Raw genomic sequence first — 26,624 nt, forward strand, 5'->3', positions numbered from 1 at the left:
GGGAGAAGGAGATTCCCAGTCGATAATCAATGATTGGGAGAGGCATGGGTGGTTCCTGGCCAGGTGAGGGTGGTGTAGGCCATCCCCGAGCAACCTACACGAGCCCCAAATTTTCCTACTTCTAGCCTGCCTCACCTCCATGTGATAACTTCCCAGAACTGGACCAGTCCATTAGACTACCTGCCTGACCAAGATTGCCGGCTCTGCCAGTCATAAGACCAACCATATCACACCTGTGACTGTTTAGCTATGCATATCTCTTGTCCCCTGTGTAGGCAAATGTAGGCCCCAAAAGTGACCATGAGGAGAGGAGTGATCAGGCCAAGAGATTCTTTATTGCCGGGTGGGAGAGGGAGAGAGCCAAGAGAGAGAGAGAGAGAGAGAGAGAGAGTGCTTAAATACCCCTCAGCATGATCTGATTGGTTAGGATCTTGTGGTTCATGCTGATTGGAGGTTGGAGCAGAAGAAGAATTCAAGCTAGACTTGAGGCAGGACCGTGACTCTGGGAAACAGAAGCTTAAGGGTGCAGTAAGAACTGAAACCCATCGGCGCCATTATTGGCAACACCCTGCCCTCAGTTCTTTTGTCTACTTAACCTGTCATATCAGTACCCTGAAGATGGCTGAAGATGAGCTGAGTGCTTCTTCTGCATTTTCCTACAGCATGTCTTGAGCCTTCTAATAAACCTCTTTTCTCTTCCTTCACCATGCCTCTTTATTCGGCATTTAGGGGCAGGTGGCTGGACCTGGCATATGGACTCTCAGGAATTTGGGCTTTGGGTCCAAAACTCTGGTTTCATTAGTTCTTAATTTTTTAAAAGGGATATTGCTTTATAGTAACATGAATTCCTTGGTATTGATTAATATTATTGATTTGTTGTCATTCAGCACCCATGAGTGTTGGGTCTGGAGACCTAAGGCAGATGAATGAGTATCCCATACCCCCACAGAGAGCACTGCATTCTGCATCCTGAGAAGGAATTATAAACATGCATTCCTGCATCCTGGGTAGGAGTTATAAAACTGCATTATTGCTTTCTGGGAAGGAGTTGTAAACCTGCCTTAAAACTGCATTCTTGCTTTCTGGGAAGGAGTTGTAAACCTGCCTTCCTGCATCCTGAAGAGGAGAAACAGGGTCTGATAGATCTGCCACAGTGCTGATAAGCAAAATGCTCTCAAGATTCTTTCCCTCCCCCAATAAGGGGCAGACAGACCAGTTCATCAAGAAGCCTGTGAATCCATGGCCGATGAAAAGAGCCCACCTAACTTACCCAAACCCAGAGTTAGAACACCCATGAAAGCCCAGCCTTCACCTGAGCAGCAAGCTACTTGTTTCCGGACTCTGCTGCACTTCTCTAGCTGTAGCCTTTCCTTTCTCTCTAATATATCCTACTTCATATACTGGCTTTGGCTTTTAAGCCAGTCAGCTGCCTCGTGAGCCAGTTCTCTGGCCTGTGAAGGAAAGAACCCTTAACAAGGGCCTGCAGCAATTCAAACCAGCACGTAACGTGAGCCAAGTATTTTGTTAAACAAAGATATAGAGGCAGAGTCTGGGTAGGGACTCATCCAACAAGATCCTACTTCTTGGATATGTTACTGGGTGAAGGGTGTAGGGGTTCCCAGTTTCCTAGTTCACACACAAAATCACTGGAACTTAAGATCCACACATTGAAAGCATTTCAAGGAGTCTCATAGGTGAATGATTTAGCAAGGATATATTTTAGTATAACAAGATAAAGTATGGAGAAATAGAGGATAAAAGGGGAGAAACATTTCCTATTCCCTACACAGGATATTGGAGTGAAGACTAAAAATGGTGGTTCTTATCTTCAGTTGTTATGTGTTCTGAGCTGGGGAATATATGTGGTCATCCTTAGATAGCAGTTATGTGAGATATGTGAAGGAGGACAGATAGATGAGGAGATGGAGAAATTATATTATTTTAATAAATATTAAAAGGGTCAGACTAAGACATTGAAATAAATAAGTAAAAACTAAAAAGCCAGAGCAGCTAGCCCCTCTCTCACCTCCTCTCACCAAGGAGCTATCGCATCTGCCTCTCTCTTTGAGATGTTAACAAGCTGCAGGGCCACCTTGCAGGGAAAGGTATGTCTGGCAAAGGGAAGTTCTAAAACTCAGCTATGTCAACGTGGTTTTGGTAAACTTGGAAGACTTCTTGCTGTTTGAACATCTATCTTAGTCTTCCAGCTCCATTATCTTGATGAATAGAGGTCGTCAGATGTGATGACATGTATTCCCCCGTTCAGAAAGTATAAGGCTACAGGTAAAAGTCACCATTTTTAGCCTTTACCCCATTTCCTGCATAGGGAGCAAGAAATTGTTATTTTTCTCTACTTCTTCCACCATTATCCTTTTGTACTAAATTCCTTTTCTAATAAACTTTGCTATCATTTTTCATTATATTGTCATATCCAGCTTAAATTCTTCTCTTGCTGGGCACAAGGACCAAAGTAAGTTGATGTGCTGACTTTCTGGTAGCAACCATGTCCTTTACCAATTCCTAGTAATTGGACAATGGATCTGGGTGCCCATGATGGGCGCTGTTTATTATTTTTATACATGGACAAGATGAAACTGGAATCTTCTTGCAAGATCAGGGTCTCCTGTGCTGGTTAGGCCACAGCTCTTTTTAACTTTGCAGCAGAATTCATGCTGAATTTTTTGTCTCATGAATGCAAAAATTCACAGACAACAGATGATGAGCATCTAAGTAAGAAGTTTATTAAGAGAGAGGACAAAGCTCTCCCACCCCATGAGACAGGGAGGGTCCCCAAATGGGTTGCCAGTGAAGTGACTTGGTCTAACATTTTTATCCATTTACCCCAGAGCATTGCTTAATCTCTGCTAATTAGGTGTGCAGAAAGCAGCATTCTGATTGGTTGTGCTTGTGCAGTGTTGGTGGTATAGTGGTGAGCACAGCTGCCTTCTGATTGGCTGTACCTGCAATGTTCTGATTGGTTGTGCCCTTTAAACCACGGTGGTAGTTTGAAATTCCTACTAGTCTTAGTAGTGTCCTCATTCTGGTCTGTCCTGCTTTCCTTTTTTCTGCCATTTAAGGTCACAGGAAGGTCATAATGGAGTTTTTCAGGGGCCCTTCTGTCCTAGCTATACTGTTTAATTTTAGCTAACTGCCAAAACACATGGAACAATAGGTAAGTTTTAGAGCTTCTCTTTGCCAGACATGCCTTTCATTTTGTCTTTCTATCCATTCAAGGAGCCTTTCAACTTGTTAACATCTCAAAGAGGAAGGCAGATGCAGATAGCTCCTTAGTCTCCCTGCTCTTGTAAATTAACAAGCTGTAAGACACCTGCCTAGCAAGTGTGAGGGTCCAAGTTCACACCTCAGACAAACAAAAAAAAATAATAATAATTAAAGGAGGTGGGAGTGGGCCAGCTGCTCTGGCTTTTCAGTTTTTACTTTCTGGTTCTAATGTCTGAGTCTGGCACTTTTAATATTTATTTAAGATATAATTCCCTTGCCTCCTGGTCTATCTTTCTATCCTGCCTCAGAAACACCATCAGGCTACATTTCCTGGCCTTTCTTGGCATTAGATACAGACATGTGACTGACTTACAGCCAATCGAAATGGATAGAAATGATATACACCACCTTCTGGGCAAGCACAGGCTGTCTCCCAGCTTTCTCTAAAAGCTGCTTTTCTTTCTTTGCTCAGCAGAAGATTCTAAAGCTGCAAGATTTACTGGGACATTAGATGGAGTAAGGAGCTCAGCCCCCTCCCCCACCACTGCCAGCCACATTGGGTTATGACTGGACAATAAAGCTCTGATGTGTTAAATCAGAGATCACAGGATTGTTTGATTTTACAGCTCTTATCTTACTGGTAAGTCTGGATTTCTCAACCCCAGCTGTACTGACATGTTTAGCTAGAAGGTTCTGTGTTGTAAGGGGCTGTCCTGTGTCTTGTATGAGGCTTAGAGCCAGATGCCAACTGCACCTTTTGCTCCAGCATCACAAACAAAAATGCCTCCAGACATCCAAGTGCCCTCTGAGAGGCAAAACTTCCCCAGGCTGAGGACCACTGGCCAAATACAGTAATATTTCTTGTTCTTCAAAGTTTTATACACAGAGTCACCTACTTTCCTTATACAATAAATTTCTGAAAAAAATCTTCAAAAGCCAAATGTCTGAAAGATGAATAAGACATTCACTTCTTACAAGGAGCTTTGTTATGCAAGAGAACTAAGCAGACTGAAATTCTAAATTATCCTTGCTGTTAGTAGCACGTTTTGAAGATGATATTACAGCAATTTTTACATGTTTTCAAACATATTTTCCCTTCAAAATTGAACCCATGCTTGAGCTGCTTAGATTGAAGCTAAAGTTACCTCTTAAGGCACACAGAATGACTTTCATCTGTGTAACAGTGGTAAGAGAGCTGTGCTGTTTGTTCCTGTAATAAAGTGCAGTGCAATTTTCCATTTTGCACTCATTTTTATGAAATAAGAAAAACTTAAAATATTTTAAATAAATAAATACTTTATTTATAGTAACAGAACTGAAAGGAATCTGGTGACATTTAAAAGGCATTATTCTGGGAATCATATAAGATATGTATTTTTTTGCTGTGCAAAAAATGTCTGATTTTGCTTTGATACTTCTGAGTCTTTTTTTTCAGCAGTACTGGGGTTTGAACTCAGGGCCTCATGCTTGCTAAGCAGGCGCTCTACCACGTCCCTAGACCTATTTTGTGTTGAGTATTTTCAAAATAGGGTTTTGCAAACTAAATCCTCAGGGTGGCTTTGAATCGCAATCCTCCTGATCTCTGCCTCCTGAATAGTTACGATTACAGGTGTGAGTCACTGGCACCTGTCACACTTCTGAGTCATAACCCATTTTTCCTAGGCTTGGTTTCTCCTGTTTGACTTGTTCTTACTTTTTCATCTCAGTCTCTACTGAGGCATCATGGTGTTTGGACTATTTCTCTGGCTTCAACCTCAGAATCCTCAGGTCTCTGCCCTGGTGTCTGATTTTTCACAGTGGGTATCCCAGACACAGAAGGCACCTTGCACCTCCCCTGTGCTGCAGGTGAACACTGGCCTAGTTACATGCTCTGTTGGCTCCTTCATGGTAGGAGGAGCATTGCAGAGAGTTGGATGCTTGGTGATACACAGGTAAAGGAGACAGAGTCTTTACTCCTTATTTATTTATTTTTTGTGGTGGTGGTACTGGGATTTGAACTCATGGCCTTATGCTTGCTAGACAGGTGCTGTACCACTTAAGCCATTTTACCAGGTCAGAGTCCTTGTTCTTTCTTGGCCTGGTAATTCAGTGGTGGAGGCAGAAGCCAGCACAGATAGTCCAAGACTTTAAATTCAAAGTATAAACACTGCAGTTGGTATGTTGAATCCAAGTGCATTCTAGCAGACATAGTTACTTGAATATTCCGATCTGAACCAGCAGTGCATGTCTGACAGAAGATCATCCTTTGAAATCCACACATGGGCACAGTCTCTCTTAGTCACACTTGTGACAAGAGCACAAATTCATTTCTCTGAACCAGTAGGAATGGTTAGTTTAGAAGAACAGGTGAATTCAATAGCTTAGTCTTTGGTTAAGTCATCTTCTATTTGTAGAACAGTGATTAGAAAATAATCGATCTTTGGGGCATATTACCTGTTTTAGGATTTGAAAGCTGACATGTAAGTACAATGTGGCTCGATCATATAATTTGACCTCCTTTGCCTTAGTTCTCTTATCTGTAAAATTGGGATAAGAATCCTTATTTGCTAGGATGCTGTGAAAATTGAATGAGTTGATGCACACTGGGGGCCTAACACAACACTCAGTGTCTAGTAAAGCTGTTAAGGGTTACTACCTTATTCACAGCTGTGATGCCTCATGGAATCAATCCATCCTCTTTTTTTTTTTTTGTGGTACTGGGGCTTGGACTAAGGGCTTACTCCTTGAGCCACTCTACCAGCCATTTTTTGTGATGGCTTTTCTTTCTTTCTTTCTTTTTTTTTTTTTGAGATAGAGTCTTACAAACTACTTGCCCAGGTTGGTTTTGAACTGCCATCCTCCTGATTTTTGCCTCCTGAGTAGCCAGGAATACAGATGTGAGCCACAGGTGCCCGGCTCAATCCATTCTGTTACACAGTGGACAGGCACTGATAGTTTGATATTTTATATTGTTCACTCCTGTAACTGTACTTTCTTTAGTAAAATAGCTCATTTCCAATAAGCTATTCATCCTTTCATTCTGTCATCATGGTATCATATTTCTGTCATTCTCATATGATTTCTAGAGATGCCCATGGTTCAGAAATCCTTTTACAGTTTCAAAGGAGGAAGAGCTTTTGATGGACTATCTTTCATTTTGTTACTTAAAAATATTTATACTCTCTGTTATTATAGATCTTACTTGTTCATTTTATTTCCTTTTGATCGAGCTATCAACTAAGTTTTCCTAGTATTTTTTGTTTGGTGTACTCAGTAGTTGAACTCAGGACCTTATACTTGCAACTGCTCTACCACTTGAACCACACCTCAGCCCTTTTTGTGTTAGTCTGTTTTTAGATAGGGTCTCACACTTTTGCCCAGCTTGGCCTCAGACCTCAATCCTATTACCTTTGCCTCCCAAATAACTGGAATTACAGACAAGCACCAAGTCTTGTTTGTTGGGATTGGTTTTGCTAACTTTTTGCCTGGGCTGACCTCAAACGTTGATCCTTCCAACTAACTGGGATTATAGACATAAGCCACTATGTCTGTGATTACGTTTTCCTAAAAATTATCATAAGAATAAGTGTACTTCACACAAAATACTAAAACCTCTCAAATTTCTCTGCTACATAGATACTTTTCTCATATTTTCCCCCGGGTGTGATTGATTTTGATTTGATTTGAAGAAAATCAAATCCTAGAGTCTTACTACTTAACTTAAAAGCCTTAGGAGGCATGACCAGACTTGGAGATGCCATAAACCATAAACCCTGCAACCTTCAGGGTCTTGAATTCAGTGGCTCCACAGCAGGCAGAGCAGCTTACATAGGATATGGCTAACTTGCATGTTGCCCTTCTCACCAGGCACAGAAGCAGTTGCATTTTTAGAAAATCTTTGAAAAAACAACAAAACCCATGATAGTATTTAGGAATTAGGATTATTTATTCTAGAGCCAAGGTCACTATAGAAGACCTCAAGTTTATGAGTGGATATTATACAGAAAATAGGGACCATCTGTTCTATTTCTAGCAAATCCCAAAAAGAGGGCTAAAACTCAGCATGAAGTGATTAGGCTGGGTATGAAGAGGAATTTCCTGATGGTGAGGGTGAAATGTTGAAAGCAACCCCTTAGAGGAATGCCTTAAAATCTGAAGGAATCCCAAAAGCAGAGTCCTCATTCTCTTGGCACATTCTCTACACTTGAAATCTATAAAAGCCTTGTGTTTTAATGAACTGTGAAATAACTTTTGCATTTCTCAATGTGCACCTTAAACACCCTAAATTAATGCACAGGTGAGGGGAGTGGGTTTTATATGTACAGGACTGTACATGGCACAGTTGGCTCTGTACCTGTAGTATTCAACCAAATGTATACTGAAAATATTTAAAAAAATTGTGTCTATATTAAACACACACAGGCTTTTTCCTTATCATTCTTACCTAAACAATAGTCTATAACAAATATTTAGTGCTTACTTTGTTTTAGGTATTAGAAGTGATCTAGAGAGTGTTTAAGTACACAGGAGGCTGTGTGAAGGTTATATGCAAATGTCATGCCATTTTATATAAGGGACTGGAGTATCTGCAAATTTTGGGGTGTGAGGGGGAATGCTGGACCACTTCCTTCATGAACATCAAGGATGGCTATATACACTTTGTACTTAGTTTTCTTTCATGGCTCTAGTGATGTAGTCTGGGGAGGTACAAAAAGCCCAGGCTTTGGAATCAGTTATTCCTGGACAGGGATCCTGGTTCTTTGATTTTTGAGATCTACTGTTTTTTTTTGGGGGGGTAGTGGTGGTGGTACTGGGGTTTGAACTCAGGATTTCTCACTTGCTAGTCAGGTATTCTACCACCTGAGCCACACCTCCAGCTCTTGAGATCTATACAGGTTGTTTAATCTCTCAGACTTTGTTTTCTATAATAAAGGAAAAAAATTAAGGAATGAACCAATCAATGTGCTTGTGTCATGAATAGTTAATATGTATAATATTAGTTAAAATGTATTTAAATATATGTACACATTGCATACATTACATAGGAACACTTTGTAAAAGATGCTCTAACAGGGGAAACAAAACTCCCTAAACAGATATGTATGTACATAGTACCTTACATTAAAACTTGGTTCTTGGTTCTGATTATAGATGGTAGTCACATCTATAATCCCAGCTGCTCAGGAGGTAGAGGTAGGAGGCCAACAGGGGAAAAGTGAGAGACTATATGTGAAAACAAACTAAGGAAAGAAAAGGGCTGGGGGTATGGCTCAATTGGTAGAGCTCTTACAAGTGTAAGGCCCTGAGTTCAAACCCTCAGTATCTCCAAATTTTGTAAATTATCTGTACACAAATTCGTATAAAAAACATAATGAGGAAACAGATTTACAAAAACAAAAGTATTTTTAAAGTAAACTTAAGAAAAGTGTAAAAGTTTTATAAAGAAAATGCCAGCACACAACTAAGAAATATGAAAGGATGTTTTTGAGGTACTGGGGCTTGAACCCAGGACCTTGTGGTGTTAGGCAGGCACTCTACCACTTAAGCCATAGCCCATCCCTAAAAAAGTCTTAACTGGATAGCAACATCCTCGATCCTAGCAGGGTGAGCTGAACGTTACAATATTCCACCCATCCCTAAATTAACCTCTATACTACAATATAAAATTGTCCCAAAAATTGCTTGAAATTTCATAACATAATTTTCTAACACAATATTAGACAAATAGATTGCAACATGTAGAGAAATTTACTATGTTGCAAAGCTGAAATTGCAAATCTTGTAAGTTTCAGGAGCCTGAATGCAGTTGACAAGGACTTGGCATGGGGGACAGAGTTGTCCCTGGAGTGATTGGTCTGTCCTGATGTTTCTAGGAGGTTCCCTTGGGAGTGCTGGTCTGGGCTAATGGTTTCCCTCCTGTTGGGTCTGGAGACCTAAGGCAGATGAATGAGTATCCCTGGAGCGCACTAGGATTCCTGCATCTTGAGGAGTTATAAACCTGCATTCCTGCATCATGAAGAGGAGATACAGGGTCTCATAGATCTGCCACAGGGCTGATGGGCAAAATGCTCCCAAGATTGTTTCCCCTCCACCAATAAAGGCGCAAACCAAACCAGTTCACCTGAGAAAGTCCGCAAATCCATGGCCAATGAGAAAACCCTCCTAACCCAGCCATGAAACCCCAGCCTTCACCTGAGCAGCGAGCTACCAGTTTCCGAGCTCCACTGCACAGCTCTAGCTGTAGCCTTTCCTTTCTCTCTATTCAATCCTACTTTATACACCAGCTTTGGCTCATCATTCAGCTGCTTCATGAGCCAGTTCTCTGGCCTGTGAAGGCAAGGACCCTCGACACCAGCATGGAACACTCCCACAGGCATGTGGCACTGGAGGATAGGTCCTTGCACCCATGCCCAAAGGGCCCCGGGGCAAATGAAGTGCCTGTCATGCAGGTCAAGGGGGCTTCTGCTCTTCAGGCCTGTCAATTATTAACTTTTTGGAGTTTTTGTTAAGTTAACTCTTTTATAGTTAACCACCTTAGGGTTTGGGAGAGTTTCCTCAAGAGTTCCAAGTGGCTCATGAGATCTGATTATTAAATTTTGTCTTCTGTAGTTTTCTGTCCTCAAACTTGCATCTATACTTGTCAAAGATGGCAAGAAATGGCTACAAGGGAGAAGCATTATGCTGATATTCTGCATTCAGTTTCAAAAGTCTGGGACTCTTGGGGACCCATCAGAGTTCCCAGCAATAGTAGCTTGCCACCAGGTGGAGAGAATTAACCAGGCCTTTTCAACTTTGAGATGTATTCAAGTTTGGACAGTAAACTTGGACTGTTTTTATTTGGGGGGAGTGTTGGGGAAATACTAGAAATTCAAATATACCACGACTCTCTACTTTTGAAAACTCTCAGAGGGAAAGGAACCTAAAAGAAAAGTTTACAGAGAATGTTTACAAGGACACATTTCTTTAGTACATCCTTTGTAGAAAATGTCACCTTTGATATCACCCTTTAGAAACTTGAAAATGTACCATTTTAAATATGGAAACGCTAACGCATAGCTTCTGAGAAAGCCTTCTTTACCTTTTGGGTTAAGTTTCCTCAATGGGCAACATTGAAGGCTTTTTAAATCCTAAGCTCGCCTGAGCCCTGCTGGAAAAAGCACTGGACAGTGTCCAGTGACCAAGGTCACCGAGCTGTGTCACTGACAGAATTCCCTCTGCACATCATTTCCATGAGGTGTGAGGTGTATAATTAGAAGAGGGTCAGCACATAAGATTTTAAAGAACGTGATTACAGAAGCAGAAAAGTCATTTTGTTACTAGACATGTCTTTCATCCTTTTTGTCTCTCAACCATCCAAGGAGCCTTGGATGTTGTTAACATTGCAAAGACAAAGGTGGATGCAGATTGCCCTGGAATGTAGACATTCCTGGTCTTCTATGTTAAACATCTAAATGTATCTTAAATATTTATGGTACATCTTGTATCTTAAACATCTAGTTGTTCTGGCTTTTTTGTTTTTACTTTCTAGTTTTAATGTCTGAGTTTGGCCCTTTTAATATTTATTAAAATAATTTAATTTCCCTGTGTTCTCATCTATTTATTCAGCCTCATCAATCACTTGTGGCTAACCGCTACCTAACATTTTCAGGCAAATTTGTAAAACCTAGTACATACAAGTGATTAGGGAAGTGAGCTGACCAGGGATGAACTGGACCACATCCTTGATTCCAGCTGTCTTGACACCCTTGAGAATTTCATGCTCAAGCTCAAAGGCCTTTCATGCATTTCCTCAGCCTCAGGTTCTGTGCTGAGTGCCTTCCATACCCTGTCTCTTAATTCTCATGACTCTTTTTCATTTCCATTTTGCAGCTAAACTAAGGCAAAGAGAGTTAAGTCATGTCAAAGTATCATTTTCAAAAAGGTTAATATCATGACTGTCAGACAAATGTACAAAGGACACATGTCAAATATTTTATTGAGCTCATTAGCTGGTGAGGGAACAAGTGGCAAGTTAGGATAGTTCAAAGATCATCTAAGATGCTTAAATGATCTTTTTAGCTTAGCAAAAAAGATGTCATGATAAGGTTGTTAAGCTAGACATAGAACCGGGTGAACGTCCAGCAGGCCATTTGTATTTGTGGTTGTCTGATTCATTGAGTGGAAATTATTTGCGTCTGTGCTGGACAAAAACAAACCTATAAGCCAACAAGCAAATTCTCAAGTATGGTACTGTAATAAATAGCTAAGAATGACAGAAACAAAATACAGGCCTAGACAATCCTGGGGTGGCCTTTGCTTTAAACCTAAGTTTGGAGATCTTTCTGTTGGGTCTGGAGACCTAAGGCAGATGAGTGAGTATCCCATCCCCCATGGAGGGCAGTATCAATCCTGCATCCTGAGGAGTTAGAGGCCTGCATTCCTGCATCCTGAAGAGGAGATACAGGGTCTCATAGATCTGCCACAGGGCTGATGAGCAAAATGCTCCCAAGATTGTTTCCCCTCCCCCAATAAGGTGCAAGCCAAACCAGTTCACCTGAGAAAGCCCGCGAATCCATGGCAAATGAGAAAAACCCACCTAATCCAGAGTTAAAACATCCATGAAAGCCCAGCCTTCACTTGAGCAGCGAGCTACCGGTTTCCGGGCTCCACTACACTGCTCTAGCTGTAGCCTTTCCTTTCTTGCTAATAAATGCTGCTTTATACACCAGCTTTAGCTCAGCATTCCGCTGCCTCATGAGCCAGTTCACGAGGCAAGGACCCTCAATACCAGCACGTAACACTTCTAAAAGCCTCCTGACTTCACAAATATCAGCTGGTGGAGCAGAGGTTTGAGCCTCACTTGTGCTCACACAGCCCTTCCCAGCCCTCTGTGAATTTGCCTTTTACTTTTTTTTTAATGTGCATTACTGGGTCTTGAACTCAGGGCTTCCCCACTTCTCTCTATTTTATCCTCTTATGCTATAATGAATCCTTATTAAAACTTTTTTTTGTGTGTGAGACTCCTTATTGTGAGACATCTTGAAATGCTTGAGATCGTGTGGATCTCAAGTACCTGTGATTCTGCATGAAAACTGGGAAGCCCGTCTTCCCTGCTCTGGTAACATAAGGACCAGGAGTTCCTGGGCTGATATCCTTGCTGCCTCTACTACTGCTGTGGCTGCCATCATGGCCTCCATGCCCAAGTCCCAGGCTGGCCCCACTTTCCTGCTTCCCTTCAGCTCTGGCATGCCTGGGGGCTCCACTGCTTTGTGTGCGGCATTTGTGGTGCTAGACATCACCTCTGCTCATGAGCATGCTCCTTTGTCCTGTTCAATTTTAGCTCATAAAATACACATTCAATGATAAAATTACTAAGAATTTAATTTCAAGATACTTTCAACAGAGAACTGAAGCAAGCATGGGTCTCTAATAAATGACTTTACAGTTTGCACATCCAGGGAGCTGACCCTCGAAGGAGCTCTCAGGGCTCTGGGAGGACAGAGACATGACTTAGTGACTTCTCTTGTCACTTCTCTGTCCTCTTCATCCCCCATTATCGTGAAAGTTCTGTGCTGGTACATTTACTGAGGAACTAATATTTAATATGTGGAAGGGTGGAGGTAAAATTACAAGACCAACAATGAACAATCAAAAATGGAACAAGTCAGAAGATGGAAGACACAGAAGCCAAGAGAAAAGAGAATTTCAAAAAGAAGAAAGTATCCAATGGAGTCAGCAATACCAAGACATCAAGTAATAACAGGACTGACAAATTTCAATTGACTTCAGCAACTCAGAAAATGGGATTTAGATTTTTGTGATCTTTAAAGTGAATTATTTTGATGGAGAGGTACAGAATGAATCAAGTCAAAATTAGGTTGAGGAATTAATAGACATGGATTCCTGCATCCTTGCTTATGCCCTGGCTTGAGGACCAGTTGCTACCACCCTTCAGGTGACCCTCAGAATGGTTGTGGGGAAATTTGTTTCTTCCTCCTCATTTCTGCTTCATGATAATAACTGCATGCTTTAGGAACCCAGTATGTGGAACCCAGTTTAGGAACCCAGGTGCTGGGAGCTTGCTATTTGTTCAACTCTAATTCTAGAATAGGCCTGCATAAGATTCCTCTCACTTTCCAAATGAAGTAATAGACTCAAAGAGCCTATGTGACTTGTTTAGGGTCACAGGTCACACAGCTATTAGCCAAGCTGGCCTTCAAACTTGATCCTAAGTCCCTGATCTCTCCATTATCATATGGCTTCCTTTTCCCCTGAGCCACACTGTCCTTTCTGAGGAGCAAGGAAGAGTCCTCAGGGAAAAAGATCAGGTAGTCTGTAATGTGCAGTTACCTTTTTTTTTTGGTGGAACTGTACTTACAAAGCAGGTGCTCTACCTCTTGAGCCATGCTTCCAGTTCCTTTTTCTCTGGTTATTTTGGAGATGGGGTTTCATGAACTATTTGCCTGGATTGGCCTCAAACTGCGATCCTCATAATCTCAGCCTTCCAAGTAGCCAGGATTACAGGTGTGAACCACCAGTGCCCAGCTTGCAGATGTCTAACATAGTCATACCTACATTTCATATTGTAGGTATCTCAGATCAGATAAAACTTGCTCAATATACTCTAATTTGTTAAGCTCCTTAAGACTTAAAATATATATTTCTCCACACAACTCAGTTAACAGAAGTTTATAATATGGGAAAGTCCCACCCAACCAATCAAAACTCTTATAGTCAGACCCATCATAAATAACCCACATTATCTTGTGGCCTTATCAATAGTCCCTCTTGAAGAGTAAACCAAGCACCGCCCTAAATCCCTGTCATCTGTTCTGTGTTATCTGTTATCTATATGACAGGTCTCTGGTTCTATTCTTGCTGCCTGTCTACCAGAATGACACTTTAAAAAACTGAATCTTCCTGATTCACTCCTAGAAAAGCCAACATTCGGATGAGGTCTGATAAAGCCCCTTCCTCACCGCTGACCTCTTCTCTTATTATTCCCCTATCTGCTCACTCTGCCAGAGTCCCACTAACTTCTTGCTGTTCTTCAGTCCTGATAGGAAAGAGAGCCTTTGGAGTGATGGCCTTGGTTGGCTCTGCGTTTTCTGTTCTTATGGCACTGCTTACCTCTCAGAATATAACTTCAGGAGGTCAGAGAGCTTTGTTCATTAATGCATTCCAGGTGCTTAGAGTGGCGTCCAGCATATAACAGGGGTTCATAAACATTTCTCTTCAGGAAATCTTCTTTGTTGTTATCTTTCTTGGCATTTCTCCCAGTTCTGTTCAACCCTGCTTCATTTCATTGCCTTAGGGAACTCAGGGCTCTTCCCTAGAACTTCCTTGTTTCAAGAATTCATTTGAAGTTTTAAAATTTGAGATGAAATTTACATACTGTAAACTTCACTGTTTTAAAAAGTGTGCAATTCAGTGTCTTTAGTATAGTCACAAGTTTGTGTAACCACCATCACTTTCTAATTCTAGAACATTTTCATCACTCCTCAAAGAAACCTCAGTACTCCTTAACTATCCTCACCCCCATCCCCCCCAGTCCTCATTCCCATCTTCCCCCAGTCCTGAGCACCCCCTGGTTTATTTTCTGTCTCTATAGATGTACCTGTTCTGGACATTTTGTATACATGAAACCACACAGTACAATGTAGCTCCTTTATTTAGCGTAATATTGTCAAAGTTCAACCATGTTATATAGTGTGTATTAGTACTTCATTCCTTTCTCTGACTGAATAATATTGCATTATATGGATACACCACATTTTGTTTATCTAGTCATCAGTTAAGGACATTTGGATTGCTCCATTTTTTGGATCCTGCTGCTATGAGCATCCATGTCCAGCTACTCGTTGGACACCTGCTTTCAGTTCTCTTAAGTATCCTCCCAGGAATGGAATTGCTGAGTTGTAAGGTGATTCTATGTTAACTTTTCTCAGGAACTGTAAAACTGTTTTCAAAGTGCCAACACCATTTTACATTATTGCTAGCACTTTATGAGGGTTCTGATTTTTCTAGTATTCTATATTAGAGTGCAGAATTTTTGTCACTCAGATACCAGGTACCACAGCTCACAGCTAAGACTGCATCTGGATCCAAAGGTTGGGTGCTAGAAAGAGAGAGAGAAATACCAGGGGAAGTGGCTGCAGTGATGAGGGGCATTGTGGTTTGAGTGAGGCAGGAACAAATGGCTATCTCTGGACCTTTAAAATCATTTGCATATATTAATTTGACCAAACTTAATAAAAAGAACATTGGAATCAGAATGAGTTAGTCATGGTTCTCATCCTCTTCCTCCCCCTCCTTCTTCCCTTCCTCTTGTCTTATTCTTTTTCTTGGATTCCATTATGCACATGCTTGAACATCTCCCCAGAGCTCTAAATCTCTCTCTCTCTCTCTCTCTTTTTTTTTTTTTTTGTGGTACTAGGGCTTAAACTCAGGTCCTACACCTTGAACTATACCACCAGCCCTTTTTTGTGATTTTTTTTTTCAAGATAGGAGCTCTCCAACTATTTGCCTGGGTTGGCTTTGAACTGCAATCCTCCTGATCTCTGCCTCTTGAGTAGCTAGGATTACAGCCATGAGCCACCGGTGCCCAGCATGCAATTTTCGTAATATGAAGCTCAGTGGTGAAGTAGCAAATGCTGTTATTAAAGGTGATGAAGATTTTAAGAAAGGGCACAGGATAACTGTGGATGAGAAATACCGACCAGAAGAAAAGTTTAATATTGATGAAAGCAGCTTTTTCTGGAAGCATACGGCGTAGCATACACGCATTCATCAAGAGTCCAGCCCAATGCCTGGTTTGAAGACATTTGAAGACAAAGTAATGCTGCTTCTAGGTGGAAATGTTGTAGGGTTCAAATCAAAGCCTTTCACAGTCCAGCACTGAGAATCCTACAGCATTCAAGGATGTGAGCAATCGTGTTCCTGGTTTATTATTGCCATAACTAGATGAAATCAGCATTGTTGGAGGACTGACTCTTGAATTGTTGTATTCTACAGGCAAGAGAATATTGTGGACAAAGCAGCATTCTGCTCAAGAATCTTGTGCTGTTAGACAGTGCTCCAGGGCACCACAGCATATCAGTCAGGTGAATACTGATATAAGTAAGGATAGTGTATTTACCACTGGACACGATCACACTCATTCAACCAATGGACCAAGGTGCGATAGTCTTAGCTCATTGTTTGAAGTGTGTGAAATGTTTGCACAGGTTATTGAAACTACTGAATCTGACCAAGGGCTCTAAGAAATTCAGCAAGGTTTTAATATTCTAAACCCTATCTGGACCATCACTGCAGCACAGGAAGAAATCACCCAGCAATGTATGAATGGCATTTGGAAGAAAGTTTTGAAGACATATGTGAGCACATTCAAAGACTTTAATAAAGATCCTGTTGTTGATAAAATAGTCACAAGATATTAGTGATTGCGAAAGCTTGAATGAGACATTTATGAAGAGGATGTTCATTCAAACTGCATTCATTCATCATTCATTGAACACAGGGCCTTGCACTTGCTAGGCAAGTGCTCTACCTCTTGAGCTACTCTGTCAGCCCTTTTTACGTTAGTTATTTTTAAGATAGTGTCTTGTTTTATACCTGGGCCAGCCTGGGCTGCAGTTCTACTATTTGTGCTTCCTTGAGTAGCTAGGATGACAGGTATGTGCACAGTACACAACTATTGGTTGAGATGGAGTCTTGTGTGAACTTTATACCTTGGCTGACCTTTAGCCAGAATCCTCCCAATCTCCACCTCCCAAGTAGCTAGGATTACAGAAGTGAGCCACTGTGCCTGGCTCATGAAATTTTTGGTATGGTGTAAAATATCTTTCCAATGAGGAGCTGATTGAAGTGGAGGAAGAAAGAAGTCAAGGTAAGGAAGAATAATAGATACCTGAGGCATCAAGAATATTCCCAGAAAATAAACTAGCGGAGGTAGGTGTATGGATATTGGAAGAAAAGCATGCCAATGGTGAGAGTCTCGGAAGCTGACAGAAAGATGCGTGTGTTCTTGTTTACTGTAGAGAAATATATAATGAAAAGGAGAAACAAACTATACAGAAAGCATTGCTACCTTCCTCAAGAGCACTAGGCCCTGTCTGTACTCATCAACATGTTGTCTTGGTGTCTAATACCTGTGATCCCCAAGCCTCGCAGGAAGAGAGAAATGGATGACCTCGTCATACAGCACTGAACTTTAGTTCAGTGCTTAAAACATTCTTCAGGCCCAGTGTACTTTCAGCTGTGTATAATAATGGTGACCACCCATATACCTATTCAGTATTCACTGTCAGTATGGTGTTCAATAAATTTTATGAGATTTTCACTGCTTTATTATAAAGTAGACTTTGTGTCAGATGAGTTCACCCAACTGTAGGCTAACATAAGTTTCTGAGTATGCTTAAGGCGAGCAAGGCTAAACTGTGATGCTCAGTGGGATAGGTGGATGAGACACATTTTGACGTACGAAATTTTCAATTTATAATGGGTTTATCAGGATATAATTCCACCATAAGTTGAAGAGCAACTTATTATTTTGATTGCTTCTTACAGCCTGGGCATGAATCATACTGTTTTGTGTGTCTCATAATTTCTTGTTAAAACTGGGCATTTTGAATAATTTAGCACGACAACTCTTGAGATCAGAATCCCCCTCTTCCCAAGAGTTTGTTGTTGTTGCTGTTATTGTTTGTTTGCTTAGCAACTTTCTGAACTTGATCCTGTACACTCTGTATTCTTCATTGTATGTGGTCATTGAAGTTTCTGCTCAATTTGTTTAGTTGTCAGCTAATAATTGAACAGAGATTTCTTAGATGGCTGGAACCAGTTACTGTCCCAGATTTTGACAGTGAGCTCTGTGGATGTGTTAGGGAATGACTTTAGTGGAGTTTTAACTTTCACTTCCTACCTCGAGCCTCAAAGCTGGTCAAAGGAGAAAGCTTTGTGCCTGGCGAGGTCTTTCCTGTACACACCCACAGCTATGGGTGTGTAAACAACTAAGCACATACATGTGGCCTTGTAGCTTCCAGGGATATGTGGTGTTTTTCAAGGACTCTATGCACATCTCATTCCCTAGCTTCTCTCTTTTTTTTTTTTCCCACAGTACTGGGGATTGAACTCAGGACCTTGTGCTTGCTAGGCACACACTCTATTATGTGAACCACATCCCTGATCCTTTTGTTTTTTGGTTTGTTTTATCAGATAGGTGCTATCACTAACTTTGCCCAGGCTGCCTCTAACTACAATCCTCCTCCTACCTCCACCTCCCTAATAGCTGGGATTACAAGTATAAGCCACTATACCTGGCTACTTAGCTTCTCTTTTTTAAACTTTTAAATTAGTTTTTTGTTCACTCCAACTTTTTCTTTTTTTTTTTTTTTGTGGTACTGGGGTTTGAACTCAGGGCCTCCTGCTTTCTAGGTGGGCATTCTACCACTTGACTTACTCTGCCAGTCCTCACTCCAACTGTTATCCAAGCAACTGTGATGTTGAACAATTGCCTAATTTTTTTTTTTTTTTAGCAGATGCTCTGGGTGGTAATAATTTTCACATTGGGTAAATGCTGAATCTGTTCAAACAAAGACAACCTTGCAAGTGGGGTCTTTTGGAGAATCACCACATCATATAATGACGACTTTCTGGACATAAGACTTTAAAGAAGCCCTCCCGCATCCTGTGCCCCTGCTGGCTGCCAGGATGCTGGTTTTCACTGATGCTGTGGAATACTGATTTTCAAGTCTACTGCAAAGTTAGAGGCGGGGAAGTTGTCAATAAACCAAATAAACCTACCATGAGAGTTGCTATTTTACTGAGATCTTAAATAAAAGCTCCCCAAATTGTTGTATTTGGTTAGTCCAGATTTCTGAAAAACTGGACTCTGAAATTTTAGCAAGTTTCCTGTTGATTTTATGGAGGAGAGATATCTTTGGAAACCCTTATTCTTCCATTTTTTTTGTTTATTTTATTCTTTTATTTGATATATCCTGAACTATGATTATTCTAATGCTATCAGTAATTAGGTAGACTATAAAGTGTGTGCATATTAGGTTATATTATGAGGATAGCATACAATTAAGATTACCTTATTGCTTCCTTAGTTTTTTGTTTGTTTTTAGTGGCACTGGGGTTTGAACTCAAGGCCTCGCACTTGTGAGGTCCACACTCTACCAGTTGAGCCACTCACCCATCCCTTTATTACTTCCTTAGGTATCACCATCATATATCTTTGTTTAGAGTGCTAACCAAGCTACCTTGTTCTCCATTTATTGTCCCATCCACCCACCCCCAAGCCATTGAGCCAGTCAGCCAGCCATCAAGGAAAGATTTATTGAGTATCTATTATGTCTAGGATTTCATACCACATTCCAGACACTGGTGCTTAAAATATTTGAAAAGCAAGGAGTTCTGATTTGTTTTGACTAAGGAATCAAATAGTTTAATTTTTTAACTTAAGTGCCCTAGAAGAATCTAATGTCACCTTGAAAAAAAGGCATCTGAGAGCTAAACCTTTAAGAGAGTATGTAAAGTAGGAAATAGAAAATGTTCCTAAGCAGTATGTCCTCAGAGGAAGATTGGAAAATGGTCAAATACAGGCTTCAGATTTGTGAGTTCAAAATGAAACCGGCCTATTAATGAATAAAACATTTTCCTGAATAAATATTATAAAACTTAAAAAGTTTACTTATGAGATGCCAAGGAAATGAGATTCTAGGCTGAAGTCTTTTCTGAGGTCTGGGCAATTCATGCTCATTGAATTTGTTTTTTTCCTCCTTCTCTCTTTCTATAGAAAAGTAAGAAATAGTGAATTATGAAAGTGATTTTTCCCTAAATTGATAGCAATAATATTAATAACAGTCTATTTTGTAGTAAAGAAAAAAAGCTTAATATAATTGAAATGGAAATGACTGTTTAAAATGTAGAAACCTTTTTATATATTCTATTTTTATATATTTTAGGCAAATTATTTTACCTTAGTATGGATGTATGTTTGTGCTCTTTGTGGGGGGTAACATCACTATTTCTTTTGAATGTTTCTTTCTCTTTAGATAACATGGATGTTCATTTGAAATATAAATATTTTGAGTTGGTTATTCTACAATTTTGTGATGTGTCAAAACATCACACTATACCCCATAAAGATGTGTAATTATTAGGTCCATGAAAATGAATAAATAAATTATTATTTTTGTATTAAAGTGAGATCAGTCATCACTTTTCCTTCTTCTTTCTGTCTCATGCCCTCATTTTACCTTTTAAAAATATGTTGTTACTTGTTACTGGGAAAAAATAGCCAACTTTACTAGATAGAAAAGGGATTTCATGACACAGACAACACAGTTTCTCTGCTTACCTGGTACAGCCAGGCATTTTTTCCAGGGTTAAGTAGTAGAGAGGCTGAGGTGACAATTCGACTTGAATGACATAAGCATACTAGATTATGGGTTCCACATTCTAACCTAAAGATACTTTACCTGAGATACAAAGTCACATTCTCCTTGCCTGTGTGGGCGGGAGTATTCTGAGTTCATATAACAGCAAGTTGTTCAGTGTGGATGAAGTCTCATTGCAAACGGTGAGCTGAGTGCAGGGTCTGTAGGAGATGGAGAACCTGTGACAGATTTGAGCAGTGATGGTATGTGTGATGATTTTCAGAGCAACCCAACTCTCGAAGTTGTGGAGGTGGATTTGATCAGGCCGCACTCTCTTCCAGGAGACTTTTTTGATCTCATGGTGGATTTAGGGAAGTTAGTCACCAGGTCACTTTGTAAAACTTTTCCATCCAGACTTCAAAATCAAAGCTATTGTAATGATAATCTAGAGAGCGGTCTAGGTCATGTTACATAAACCAGGTTGGACTATGAAAAATGAAATGTTCTATTTTTATACATTGCTAATAAAACAACAAGCTCTCTGAAAATGGTAAGAAATGTCCTGTACATTTATTTATTTATTCTTTCTTTGTTTATTATTCATTTATTCACATGTGCATACATTGTTTTGCATCTGTAAGATAATAAGGAGCTGTCTATATTTCACATAGCCTTTTCATTTCATCTTTATGCACTCTCCTGGGTAAGTATTGTTATTCTCATTTAAAAATTTTAAAATTAATGAACCCAATGCCCAGGTTCGGGAACTTGGCTTTCATTATTAAAGTAGCAGAAGTGGAATTTGAACCCAGGTCTCTTTCCTCCAAAGTCCTTTCTTTCCAATATATTCCCTCTGTCCTTGACAGAACTTGTAGTTTCAATGTCATTTTTCCTCTGTGTACCCCTTTCACTAAACATTTTCTTCTTGTGGTCTGAAGGCAGTAAGCAAATTAAAAATCTGCATATCTGTGCATTGGGGAAACTCAGCTCACTTAATTGTGAAGGTCAGGTCCATAGCCCCTTGCTTCCTCTACAATGCTAGGATAAAGAAGAGGCAGAGGAGTCCAGCTTTCCCGTGACTTACATCACCCTGCAGACAATTGGCAGCTAGGAGAGGGGCAGCTGCCACACTCTTCAGATATCTCTCTATTTAAAGTTCAAAGAGACACTGGATAACAATAAGGAGGAGGTTAGCCTGGCCCTAACTAAGCCACTCAACAACAGGAACAATGGCCGAAAAAGGTAAGGTTCCAGGCATCAGATTCTCTGGGCAAAAAAAGCTTCTAGATTTTAGGTTATTTGTGTTTCTTAGTATTTTCATTCTGAAGAATATGGTATCTCTGCTACAGTATCATTAGCTTTATATTGTAGTGTGGCTTCCAAAAAGGCTTTAGATAACTCAATTTGTGGACAGTGCCTGAAAGGATCAAACAGAAGAGCTTAACTTTGTTCATGCTCTTTTTGAAAGGTAAGTTGTAAGGTAAGTTCCAGTGTTGCGTTAGAGTTGAGGTTCTGGGGGTGCTTGACCAGAACTGAGCACAGTTGTGTTCTGTGTCAGGTCTATTGAGTGTCTGTGAGTTTGGAGAATCGTCTCTGCTTCCCTGGAGCCTGTTTTTGACTGCAAAATGAAGATATCCTGATGTTCTCTAACATGCTCCACACCTACAATTTTTCCTGGTATTTAAACAGTTTTCATCTTTACATATTTATATATTTTGACTCAATATAACAAAATAAGCTGAAGTTATCTGTGCCTAAGAAACAGCTTTTAAGTATTTCCAGGATTTTTTGCTTTTAATTCTGATAACACCTTTGAGAAGCTGACCCCCATTTTATACATAAAGAAACAGACATGGTGAAGTTATCCACCCACCATCACTAGAGAGTGGTGGCACCAGGTCTTGAACCTGGAATCTGGATCCACAGGTCAGTTCCCTTAAGAATACTGTCAGCTGTAGCCACTTTTGTATGCTCAGAACTGGACAAAGTGGGGCATTTTGAAATTACTCTTGGTGTCTGAAGAGAAGTTTTGTTCTTATTAGTGCTGTAAATGTAAGTAATCTAGAAAGAATGTTGGGTCCTTATGTATCCCTACTTCCAAACAATGCTATAGATTGTGGCAAAACCGAAAATATTAGTATTAAAAAAAATGGATGCACTGATTTTAAGTATTAAAATGCACAGTTTTATTGTCTTGCAAAGAACAGTCAATAATAGAATATTTACTTTTATAGCTTTATGACACGTAAATTTTATTAAAATATGCCTTATTAATTTTTATTGAAATGTGCTTATATAGAAACACTCAATTGAATTAATTGAGCATTAATTCAAATTAATTTAATTTGAATTAAATTAATTAATTTTCAAATTCTTTGAAATTGACAAAAATACTAAGTTACTTACATAAACAGTTTTTAAAAATTACTGTTATGTACTTTCACTGTACTGGTACCTTAAAAAGGTATTCATAAAAAAAACCTTTTGTTTCATTGAGAGTAAAGACCACTTCATGCTTGCTTTATCCTTAAAGCAATAGCACTTGGCAGGTAAAGAGGAAGGGTTTTCACTTAGTGTTAATGCCTTGTTCAAGGTCACAGTGAGAGATTCCAACAGTTTGTAAAAATAGATTGAAAGTATTAAAATTCTTTTAAATCTCAGAAAAATTTGCTTTTATGAGAGTATCTTCTAATTTTAGAAGTGTCTCATTTCCCGATCACTTTATTTTAACAGCATTTAAAGAAACCTTCACATTTTAAACAGACAGGAATTGTAATGGAGTACAGTTGCTAAGAGCATGCACTCTCTTTGTTAACTATGGTATAAGACCTTTTTCAATTAAGAATATATCTTGCTTCTGTCCGGAAGCACGGGTGGAGGGATGAGGCCCAAATAATGTATACACATGTAAGTAAATGTAAAAACAATAAAATTTTTATAAAGAATATATCTTGAGTCCTTAAATCAGGAACATTAATTCTATAGGATATCTTTCCTGTGCTGTTTCTGAATCCTTTTGTAGTGTGGGTGTGTGAAAGAACAAGACTGAGATTCAGTGAATGTTAAGAAAAAAGATACTTTTATAAATTCTCTTTTACAATAAGATGTGCAAGAGGCATCACAGATACAGTCTGCCAGGTGTGTTGGTTTATTATTGCACATAGATTCAAGTCAGTGTTGATAATTATAGTGAACTAGTTTCAAGAAATAGAATCTCTTTTCTCCAGTTGAGAATGATTATATAAGGTATGATGTTTTCCTTTTCCCTGTGAAACTTTAAAAGCAGCTATAGAGACCAAGAGCAATTCTCAAAACATTTCCCTCTGTTATGAGTAATTTAGTCTAGTAGGAATTACTTCAGAATTATATTGGATTCTTGCTCCATAAACAGTTGCCATATGCATTATTGCACAAATGCGTGAATGTGCTCTGTGTACACTAAACACCCACAGGGTGCTTGGAGTTTACAAAGCTTTTCAAGTCATATTATTTGACAACAAACCCAGGAGGTGAGTATTACAAGCTTCATCACCCATATTTTACAAATAGGGAAGTTCAACTTCAGGATTGCCCAAGGTCATGTAACTGTTAAAGGAAGAGCGGTAGTACAGGGAAGAACCTAGTAGTTCTTCCATTCCAAATACCCAGGTTTATAACTGAGTCACAGGTATCCTTTGAAGAAAACAAAAAATGATTATGTATGGGTATATCTAGAGAGTGTATTTTTCCTAATATTAACAGTTTCTTTCCTCTTTTGATTCAAAAGATTTAATGCCAAGCTAACCAATCTGTTTCCTATTTTTAAGCAGAATCTACATTATCACACTTTATGGTTCCAATTCTTCTCCTGATTGGCTGGATTGTGGGCTGCATCGTAATGATTTATGTTGTCTTCTCTTAGAAACGTAAGGTTTTTAATAATTGAACATGTTTACCCATTGCACAAATTGTTCCAGAATCCTTTCTGCTTTACTAATGGAACGTTTTATTATTCAGGCAAGAAGATTTCAGAGTGCACTGACACCATGTAGAAGAATTAAGAAAAGCATAGACATGACTGATTATTAAACGTGTTTCATGTTAAGTAACTGCAATGTCTGACATCATTTCGTACGCTTGGATTGTGAGCTGCAGGCTCGGTGTGCACGAGAATTTCTTCAGGAGTTTGTGTAAAATTAAGGTACAGAAAAAGATCTATCCAAAAACAGGTGAATTTCCCTGTACCCAGAGAGTAGGAAACATGCAAGGCTAAAAATACACAAGCAGTAGGGGAAACTATTTTTTGTGTTTTTACACAAAAAATTTAGTTATGTTATAAAATGTTTTTTCCCCCTTTTCCAAAGAAAGGATAGGCTAAAGAGAACAGACAACACACAAGAAACAATGTGAATGTAAACTTGGCCCATAACTTCTTATTCATAAGGAGAAATGTAGTGAAAACCACATTAAGGAACCATTGCTCACTTACTGGATATAAAAAATAAAGGATTTTGATACGTGTTTTGGTAAGGCTGTGGGGAAATAAGCAGTCTAGTACACTTTGCAAATTCAAAATGATACAACTTTCTCCTTCTCTCTTTCTCAGGGGTCGTGCTGTGTTGCTCAGGCTGGTCTTGAATTCCTGGGCTCAATCAATTCTCCTGCCTCAGCCTCCTGAATAGATAGGACTACAGGTGCATGACATCTGCCATGCTAGGTACAACATTTTTTGGGGAATATTTGGCAATCAGTAATCTGCCCAAATTACATATTTATTTATGTGTGTATATATATATATATACACACACGCACTGGCAAAAATACAAACTGGTATATACACAGTCTACTTATTCTGGTGTAATGTCGTAGCAAAAACCTGGAAATAAACTGAGAGTACATTAATACTGATTGAGTAAGCTGTGATGTAGTGCTTATGAGGCTACAGAAGGGAACAAAGGGGGCCTCAATATATACTGATATGATATGTTATCTCCAGGACAAAATGTTAATTGAAAAAGTCAGATATAGAACAATGTATGCTACCATATGTGTAAGAAAATGTGGGGCTATACTGATATGTATGTATTAAGATATTGAAATAGAGGAGATAAACGAAGGCTAGGTATCTCTGAATGTAACTTGTTTTTGTTCATTTTTAGAATCACCTGAAAATTTTATAAATTAAAAAATAATTCCCTCTAATTTAACACAAAGTAAAACAAATAGTACATCAAGTTGGTGACATATCATAAAAAGAAATCTTTCAAATGACTTTAAAACAGTGTTTTTTATAAAGCTTCAAACCACATTCAGTGGGTTTTTTTGTTAGTAGTAATATTGAAATTGTTGGTTTGAAAGTCAGACCATCAGCATAAATGTCAAATAAATGCCGGACAATATTAAAAATTGAATAGCAAATATTGGTATGAACTCACTGTTTTCCTTCTTCTGAAAAATGAATGTCTATCACAGCTCCCACTGAGAATACCTACTAGGAATGTGCACCCCCCCAGTCTTGGCTTGAAGGAGCCAGGCATCCTTGCCGTAGTCTGGAGCAGGAAATGCAGTGTGATTTGTAGTTTTTATTGTATAGATCTATTAGATGACACTTGTATCCACTGATCAATTCAACAGCACTGAAAGGGTTATAACCAGTCACTGTGTGCCTGCTGATAGGAACAGTAGAAAGTCCCCAGGGTCACCTGGGAAATACTCTTGCCAAACAAATGTACCTAAAGTGAAATAAGTCTCTGGATGAATTTACCAGACATATGAAAGAAAATCAAGAGGATGCACTTAGCCAAGTCTAGAGGGTAGAAAATTGTAAAGAACACCTGGCCTGGCTTTTTCAACAAACTTATCCTTAAGGGTGAGGAAGGAGAAACTATTCCAGAATACAAGGACAACAACGGAGCACAATGTGCTGGCCAGCTACAGAGAGACATTTTTGCTTTTCTGTGCAAAGCTATTAAGGAATTATTATCAATGCTTATTATTAGTAATGGCAATTGGCAATAGGCTTCTTAGAGACACACTGAAGTATCTGCTGGTGAGATGACAGGAATTAACTTATCTCCATAG

General features: G+C 39.4%; 1 protein-coding gene across 3 annotated transcripts; it reads left to right on the forward strand.

Annotated features, from left to right (window-relative positions):
- Positions 1 to 3,662: 3,662 nt before the first annotated feature.
- On the forward strand, positions 3,663 to 24,652 carry LOC109693063 (sarcoplasmic/endoplasmic reticulum calcium ATPase regulator DWORF). Of its 3 annotated transcripts, none has more exons than XR_012448067.1 (3): positions 3,663 to 3,862; positions 21,607 to 21,806; positions 24,374 to 24,475. XR_012448067.1 is itself a non-coding variant. In XM_074073942.1 (3 exons), the coding sequence occupies exons 1-2, from the start codon at positions 21,794 to 21,796 to the stop codon at positions 24,463 to 24,465; spliced, it is 108 nt and encodes a 35-aa protein (XP_073930043.1). In that variant the 5' UTR covers positions 21,633 to 21,793; the 3' UTR covers positions 24,466 to 24,469; positions 24,561 to 24,652. The 3 variants fall into 3 exon arrangements, 2 of the variants coding, with proteins under 2 accessions (XP_073930043.1, XP_073930044.1); XM_074073942.1 differs by lacking the exon at positions 3,663 to 3,862 and adding an exon at positions 24,561 to 24,652 and having other exon boundaries at positions 21,633 to 21,806; positions 24,371 to 24,469; XM_074073943.1 differs by lacking the exon at positions 3,663 to 3,862 and adding an exon at positions 24,561 to 24,652 and having other exon boundaries at positions 21,650 to 21,806; positions 24,374 to 24,469.
- Positions 24,653 to 26,624: the final 1,972 nt, after the last annotated feature.

The sequence above is a fragment of the Castor canadensis genome, chromosome 5 (genome assembly GCF_047511655.1).
Source record: "Castor canadensis chromosome 5, mCasCan1.hap1v2, whole genome shotgun sequence".
NCBI classification, from domain to species: domain Eukaryota; kingdom Metazoa; phylum Chordata; class Mammalia; order Rodentia; family Castoridae; genus Castor; species Castor canadensis.